Source organism: Phaethon aethereus, assembly GCF_964289735.1.
Source record: "Phaethon aethereus genome assembly, chromosome: W".
In the NCBI taxonomy this organism is placed as follows: domain Eukaryota; kingdom Metazoa; phylum Chordata; class Aves; order Phaethontiformes; family Phaethontidae; genus Phaethon; species Phaethon aethereus.
In genome coordinates this window covers 27,414,568-27,423,455 of record NC_138581.1, presented here as the reverse complement: position 1 = coordinate 27,423,455, position 8,888 = coordinate 27,414,568, and the positions used below count along the sequence as shown (strand labels likewise).

Genomic DNA, 8,888 nt, shown 5'->3' with positions numbered 1-8,888 from the left:
TCATTAACCCCCTCTATAGATAAAACAAAAATGCCAGATTGTTTCTTCTTGATTCAAAAGCCAATATTCTACAAAGCACTATCACCATGCTAAACAGCCTACTCAAATACTAAATTTTATTCAGCAAAAATTGAAAAACAGAATTAAGTCCAAAATAACAGTGGTGGGTTGACCTTGGCTTGACACCAGCTGCCCACCAAAGCTGCTCTGTCACTCCCCCTCCTCAGCTGGACAGGGGAGAGAAAATATAACAAGAAGCTTGTGGGTCGAGATAAGGACAGGGAGAGATCAGTCAGCAGTTACAGTCACGGGCAAAACAGACTCAACTTGGGGAAATAAATTTAGTTCATTGCCAATCAAAATCAGAGTACAGATAATGAGAACTAGAACCAAATCTTAAAACACCTTCCCCCCACCCCTCCCTTTTTCCCAGACTCAACTTTGCTCCCTGTTTCTCTACTGCCTCCCCCTGCCCCCGAGTGGCCCGGGGGACAGGGAATGGGAGCTGTGGTCAGTTCATCACACATTTCTGCTGCTCCTTCCTCCTCAGGGGGAAGACTGCTCACACTCTTCCCCTGCTCCAGTGTGGGGTCCCTCCCACAGGAGACAGTCCTCCACGAACTTCTCCAATGTGAGTCCTTCCCACAGGCCGCAGTTCTTCACGAACTGCTCCAGCCTGGGTCCCTTCCATGGGGTGCAGTCCTTCAGGAACAGACTGCTCCAGCATGGGTCTCCCATGGGGTCACAAGTCCTGCCAGCAAACCTGCTCCAGCATGGGTTCCTCTCTCCATGGGTCCACAGGTCCTGCAAGGAGCTTGCTCCAGCACAGGCCTCCCACAGGGTCACAGCCTCCTTCAGGCATCCACCTGCTCCACCGCAGAACTCCATGGGCTGCAGGGGGACAGCCTGCCTCACCATGGTCTTCACCACAGGCTGCAGGTCTGTATTGGACACAGGCGAAGCTTCTAGGAACTTCTCGCAGAAGCCACCACTGCAACCCCCACCACTACCAAAACCTTGCCACACAAGCCCAATACAATAACTAAAGGGAAATTATAATGTTTTAGAAAAACAACAGAAAAAATCTGTACTATTAATGACATAAACCTGCTAGCTAAACTGTAGTCTCTGAGGGAATGCATGTGTGGAAGGAAAGGGAATCTCTTTGTTACCACCAAGTATAGTTGAATCTTCTCCCTGTGAGCAAAATTTCTATGTCGTAATGCTATAAAATGTTTACATGATAATGACATCTGATTCTATAGTAATTTCAGATAAACATGATCTCTGCATTCTGGAGACAGGTTAAAAAAAAAAAAAAAAAAAAAAAAACACACCCCACACCAAAAACCAAGCATAGCCCAATCTAACAGTAAACAATTGTTCTACAGAAGAAAAAAAAGAAAAAAGCAGCTTTCAGATATACCTCATTTCTACAATATTAAATCTATTTTGTAGAATATGAAGAAATCTAAAAACTTTCTTGGATTACTAAAGGACAAAAGCATTTAAGCCAGAAATTTTAACTGCAATCTGACTTCTTATGAATTCAGAAAAACACCAACTCACTAGGTCTGCAAGGCTTGTAAAGTCTACTAAACAATATTATTCAAATCAGCTTCCTATCTCCCCCATCTAATCCCACAATATACCAGTGTTTTACCGGTAGGTTTAACAGAATAGAACCCAATAGCCTCTTCTTTTGTCCACATGATCTTAGCATAGTCGTTGCTACCATGACAGAGAAATGGGACATCATTTCTTTCCATTTCTTGTTTCCGATAGATAATTCGATTCAGAACATAGAGAACCACCCTCTCTCCAACAGACTTCACCTAAGGAAACACAGAAAAACATTTTAGAAGAGTAGTCAGTTTAGTTGATACTCACACATCAGGGACCTTATTTTTCAAAGTTGCCAGCTAACACAGCTGCAGACAGAGTGAAGAGAAGCTGTAAGTGCTGAAGCAGGATGAAGCTCTGGGGTTTGTTTGAGGCCTAGGAGATGCTCTGAAGCCATAGCAATAGGTTAAGTATAAAGCACTACCACAGACAGGATATTTCATGACTTCAATGTCACTTTCAATCCAATGGGTAAAAGCTGAGAGAAATGCCGAGAGTGGGGGGAATGTTTTGATTTTAACTCAAAACTATTTTTGGATTTAAGAAACACTCACCACATACAATAGCAGTATGCCAGCCTCAGATTTCAGAGGTGTGCTGGTTTTGGCTGGGATAGTTAATTTTCTTCATAGAAGCTAGTATGTTTTGGATTTGTGCTGAAAACAGCGTTGATAACACAGGGATGTTTTAGTTACTGCTGAGCAGTGCTTACACAGAGTCAAGGCCTTTTCTGCTTCTCACACCACCCCACCAGCAAGTAGGCTGGGGGAACACAAGAAGTTGGGAGGGGACACAGTTGGGACAGCTGATCCCAACTGGCCAAAGGGATATTCCATACCATATGACATCACGCTCAGCATATAAAGCTGAAGGGAAGGAAGAGGAAGAGGGTCATTCTGAGTTATGGCATTTGTCTTCCCGAGTAACCATTACACATGATGAAGCCCTGCTTTCCTGGAGATGGATGAACACCTGCCTACCAATGGGAAGTGGTGAATGAATTCCTTGTTTTGCTTTGCTTGCGTGCACGGCTTTTGCTTTACCTATTAAGCTGTCTTTACCTCAACACACGAGTTTTCTCACTTTTACTCTTCCAATTCTCTCCCCCATCCCGCTGTGGGGGAGTGAGCAAGCAGCTGCGTGGTGCTTACTTGCCAGCTGGAGTTAAAACACAACACCAGGCTAGCAGGCAACTGGACTCCTACAAAGAAGAAATGATGAGCCTCACAAGGTAGCAGGACTTGGCGCACACAATCGCTGCTGATCAAGTGTCAAGACAACAGGAGATGATGCAGTGGAAGAACTAGTTACAACAGTTTCTGCTGCATGTAACAAGAAATTAAATATCTGCAGGGTTCCGTTTACATATGAAATTTAAGTTCACCACTATCCTACCCACTGTGAAGGGAGAATGGAGAAACCATGTTCCCTTCCCAATGCCCAAAGTTTCAGCTACCCTATCTGTAAAAGATTCAGCTTTCCTGATTTACTCACCATCCCACCATTATGAAGCACACTGAAAACAAGGCTATATGCCAAATTCTGTAGAGTAAATTTAAACACAAAAATCAAAGATGAGTGCCCAGATATGAATTACACCCCTGGAAAAACACAGGTTTCCAGTTTTGGAAATACCAAAACTCCATACTACATAGGCATCAGTAATGGTAACACAGCTCAGTGATGAGCAATAAAGCAGACACCAGGCAACTTTCCCAAACACCATGTATCACCACTGCAGGCCACCAGCTCCAACTTGCCTCTATCAAACAGGTTCCTTTCAATATTTTTAGCTTACTAGTCTCCTGATAAGACCAATAGGTACTGCTATGACAGAATGTACCACTCTACTAAGATGTTTCAATACAATCAGACATACTATGTTCTAAAGAGTAAGGAAAAAACCCTCTTCTTATCATCATTAACATCCAAATAGCTTGCATATGAAGCTCCTGTACAAAAGTCCCTCTTTTTCTAGACACTTTCACAACCCTTCCCCCAGTACCCATTTCCTCTATTGCCATTGACCCTGCTTTTGACATGAGACAGTTAACTCATTTCTGAATGAAATGAAACTCACGCAGTAGCTATTTACCATTACTTGTCATTATCTTGAAGGAGAAGAATAATTGCCAGGTGAATGTTGGAGCGCTTTACCTGCCAAAGCCCCTCTCTAGAAGTGACAGATGTTCTCACAATGTCATCAATTGACCACCAACGGCCAGCAAGAAACAGGGCTACAGCTTGAAAGAAACAAGGGGAGGAAAAAAAAGTTAGTGATTCTTAAGATTCCAAAAACATACATATTCATTAAAGCTGCTAAACAATTAGGAATAACACTGTAGTAGCCAAGTTAAGCATCTTCTAGCTGGCACTGTATTAATGAAGCTCTTAGTACCTTAGCACAACATACATGGTGCTATACACACACACCATCACACACACCCACACCCCCCCACCCCCCCATTATGCAACGCTGTATCAGGATTCCGTAGCAAGGTTTTGGTAGCAGGGGGGTTACAGGGGTGGCTTTTTGAGAAGCTGCTAGAAGCTTCCCCTATGTCCAATACAGTCAATGCCAGCCTGCTCCAAGACGGACCCACCGCTGGCCAAGGCTGAGCCAATCAGCGACAGTGGTAGCACCTCTGTGATAACATATTTAAGAAGGGAGGGGAAAAAAAAACTGTTTCACAAGAAACACCGGGAGAGAGAGGAGTGAGAATATGTGGGAGAAACAACTCTGCAGACACCAAGGTCAGTGAAGAAAGGGGGGGAGGACGTGCTCCAGGTGCTGGAGCAGAGATTCCCCTGCAGCCCCTGGTAAAGACCATGGTGAGGCAGGCTGTCCCCCTGCAGCCCATGGAGGTCCACAGTGGAGCAGATATCCACCTGCCCCACGCCAGAGCAGGTGGATGCGCCTGAAGGAGGCTGTGACCCCGTGGAGAGCCCACACTGGAGCATGGTCCTGGCAGGACCTGTGGACCCATGGAGAGAGGAACCCATGCTGGAGCAGGTTTGCTGGTAGGACTTGTGACCCCACGGGGGATGCACACTGGAGCAGTCTGTTTCTGAAGGACTGCACCCCATGGAAAGGACCCAGGCTGGAGCAGTTCGTGAAGAACTGCAGCCTGTGGGAAGGACTCACGTTGGAGAAGTTCGTGGAGGACTGTCTCCTGTGGGAGGGACCCCACACTGGAGCAGGGGAAGAGAGTAAGGAGGAAGGAGCAGCAGAAAACATGTGATGAACTGACCACAACCCCCATTCCCTGTCCCCCTGCACCACTCAGAGGGAAGAGAGAGAAAAAAACTGAGAGTGAAGTTGAGTCTGGGAAAAAGGGAGGGGTGGGGGGAAGGTGTTTTAAGATTTGGTTTTAGTTCTCATTACCCTACTCTGATTTGACTGGCAATAAATTAAATTAGTTTTCCTGAGTCAAGTCTGGTTTTTGTCCTTGATGGTAATTGCTGAGTGATCTCCCTGTCCTTATCTTGACCCACAGGCCTTTCATTGTATTTTTCTCCCTCTGTCCAGTTGAGGAGGGCGAGTGATAGAGCGGCTTGGTGGGCACCTGGCGGCCAGCCAAGGTCAACCCACCACAAATGCTCCCTGGTCCAAAATTTGTTTGAAAACCAAGAACAGTAAAACCAAATGCAGATTTTGTGCAGCATGACATACAGGAACTATATCACTGTGCTCTAACACCACCTTCCACTAAAAACTGGGCCTGACAAGAAGAGTCTCATTCGTACATGTATTTTAGTTTGGGATTGTTAATTGATATTGAAACTGTGCAAGGTTTAGGGAGCCAGATGAATGTAGAAGGGCTGATGACCATGTGATTAGCAATCAGGAAGAGTTTGATCCACAGGTATTTGTGGCAAACTTAGCAATCATATACATGGCATTATATGGAAAGAGAACAAAACATGAAGGACTGGAAAGGAAGGGAGAAATGTAGGGAAAAAAACCCAAAAAACAGTGAGATGTCACCTTGGCCAGAGCTATGTTAGGACCTGAAGGTAAATACAAATTTACACTTGATGTTGATCAATCACTGCTAAACATGAGTATCTAAACTCATGGGCAAATTCTATGAATGCTCAATAAATTCCTTTTGGAGAGGTAAGGTGTACATAAAGCAATCAAGAGATACATGTACTTGGATTCAGATAAGCACCATGTTATTTTGCTACATATCTTCTGAATTCAGTGGGTCCAGTTCTACTCCAATTAGCAAGCAATGTTTTATCACTTGTGTATATGAATCCACAACAACAAAAATAGTATGAGAACAAGAAGGCAGTGAACAACAAATGCAAAAGTGGCAAAGTTATGGGCTACACTAGCATGGAATGAGAAAGGGCCTGGTTACATGTATTTGTCACAGAAAAAGTAACAGCACCACACACAGAGATTAGAATCTTAAAATGAAACCTGTGAGTCCATCCTCTGGTCCAAACAAAGCAAGAACTTTGTGTGTCTGCTCTCCACCATAAAGAGGAACGAAGCCCACAGTTGACAAGCTAATAGGAATCTGAAACAAGAATGTACAATACTTCAGTAGACTCTTGCTAATACAACATTAGTAAAATATACAGAGAACGTTTATCAGGGTAAGCAAGATGAATGCTGAAAATTGAGTGCTTAATAGTTAACTGCAAAAGACAAGCATCAGACCTTGGCCCTTACTTTAGGAAGAAAATGTCTAAAGACAGACTACGTTAAAGAGAGCTCTGACTCTCAAGCTTTGGCAGCTTTAGCTACAGCAATTTATACTGTTACAGCTCTCAGCTGTCAACAGTTCGCATTTATGTGCGCAACTGAAGTAATGTGCGCAAAGAGCCAGCAGTATGTTCAACTGCCCCAGCTACACAAGCTGTCAAAGCTGACGGAAGAATGAGGCAGACAGGCAGTCAGGCACAGAAACAAACTGGCACAGCAAAATTGCTGTTTCTTAACATGAGCCCTAACATGCCAAGCTGGGAAGGTAGGATTCAAAAGGGTTTTCTTCTCTTAAATTGCACACATTTTAGAAACTCCAAATTTGTCTTCTTGATTTTTCCCCTCAGGAACAATGTGAGAAGGGTCAAATCAATCCACCTTTCAGGAGTTGAGGACCTTTGTGAAAATGCATTTTTATATTTAAATTTGCATGTTTTCAATATTTAATTAATGCATAAAAACTAGACATGCATTAGTGGTGTGGTAAATAGACTTGCTTACCCAATTTAAAAAGATAATGATATGCTATGCTACAAACAATGATGTTAATACAGACAAATATTTAGGTATACAGCGCTTGCAGAAATGCAGGAAAGTACTCAAGACTGCTTCTGACAAGGAATCTGCAGCACTGACCTTCACTGACAGAGAATCCTCTCAGCTCACTTATTTTTCATTAAAGTTACACACTGTTGCTTTTATTGGTACTAGCTCTATTAGAAATGCTCATCTAGACAGAACCAATATTGACTAAGTTATCATTCAAGGGATAAGTGTTTAAAACATGAAGCATCACAGCCAGCCTCCACTAGAGCTCCCAACAACAGCAGGGAATATTTCAGATAAAAAGAAAAGAATCACTTCTAAAATTAGTGAAACTTGCTGATTAAGAATTGAACCCAACCATGAAGATCACTGAAGGACTGAGATACAAAGAGAGCCAATTAGCTTCAGTAAATCATGAACCCCTTAGTTATGATAGATTTTTGTGGCTATGTGAGTTAGTGTTTTTAGGAAAGGGTTTGACTCACCAGTTGAGATTTTAATGTGAGGTTTTTTTAAATTACTTAATTCATATTGATCCATTGCCTAGAAGCAGCAAATAGTCACCAATGCCCAAATTTAAACCCAATTACAGAATGAAAAAAAAGTAGAGCTTAACACACAAACAGGAATTTGGAAAATATAAAAGCTTTGCTAAAATAATGATGTAATTCAATAGTTACAGACTGGATATTTTAAATATTTTAAATCTACAAGTATATAAAGAAAACTGGGACTAAGGTATTTGCTGGTTCTTACTTTGCTGTGGTCTGGCAGGGACAAGAATTCAGGACAATTTGGAACCCTACACCGAAGGGTAGACAAGTAGTCCTCTGCAGAGTTCTCCAAGTCCTCATGACTGTAGCTGTTCAACATATCCACAGGGAATGCCATCATCTTGAGAAATAAACAACATTATTACCATAGGAAGTTTGAGGGATATGATGCACAGTTTATCACATATTCCTACTAAACATATAACTAAGACTTGAACACCCTCCTCTGCTGCTTTCTAGAGTCCTCTGTGTCCAAGCCAGAAAGGAGAAATGCTCCAGGCATTTAATTAGGATGATGCCTATTAACACCCAGTCTGTTAAATGATACATGAACCCAATCTGTGTTTATAAGCAGAAAAAGAAAGGTTTAGCCCATAGATCCCCCTAGAACCAAACGTGGCAGATTTTCAACTGTTTGCAGCACATTTACAATAGACCACACGCTGCTTGAGGTGGCAGGCTCAGTTATCTCCCTCCCAGCTGATGTTTTTTGAAGCCACAGATTAAGCAAATAAAAAGTAAACAGTCAAGAAGATAACAACAGGAAGAAAGAGTTCATTGATTTTGGAAATATTGCATTGAAATCCATCTCTGAAGAACTGTATTTCCCCTGCTTTGCAGGAAGCAGAAGTTTGGGAGGAGGGTTGAATTTTGCTTGATTTAAAAAAAAAAAAAAAACACCCACACTGTTGTATGAAAAAGGTTTTTTGTTTGTTTGTTTTTAAACAGTTTACAAAATTACTATCCAAGAGTCATTCACTGATGAAAACAGTTCCAAAGAAAAGCACGCACCTCTACCATAGCTGCCCCAAACTTTACATTTCACAGGTCAAAGGATGACTAAGGCTTTCCGGAATGTATAGCTGATACAATTTGATGACTAGGTTACAACCCTTGTGGGGCTGGAGGAAGGTATTATCTGTGAGGAAATGAGAAGCTAATAACTTGAACACAGAAATATTTAAGGAACATGAAAATAAGCATAAGTACACTTCAGCTCTAATAATACTATTTGTATTTGAAGTTTATAAATGTAATTGGTACCACCTTTAAATGATTACTACTACCTGACATTCATTGATTGGTACGAGGTATTGTTAAACCAAGCCTTATTTCACCTACGAACATAAGCAAGTAAAGGGCTCTTCTAGTCTGAAGAGTTTTTCTAATACCACCAAATTCCATGTTCTTCTCTTAAGTGATTTCATATTGAACATTTCCATTTT

At 42.1% G+C, this 8,888-nt stretch overlaps 1 protein-coding gene across 1 annotated transcript in view; it reads left to right on the top strand.

Annotated features, from left to right (window-relative positions):
• Positions 1-515: 515 nt before the first annotated feature.
• Positions 516-8,888, top strand: part of LOC309415059 (3-hydroxy-3-methylglutaryl-coenzyme A reductase-like) — a gene marked incomplete at its 3' end in the record, with an annotated part of 386,730 nt that continues 378,357 nt past the window's right edge. Inside the window, exon 1 of the mRNA XM_082012451.1 lies at positions 516-631. Coding sequence (XP_081868577.1) covers positions 630-631 — 2 coding nt within the window. The 5' untranslated portion in view covers positions 516-629. The remainder of the gene's footprint in view (positions 632-8,888) is intronic.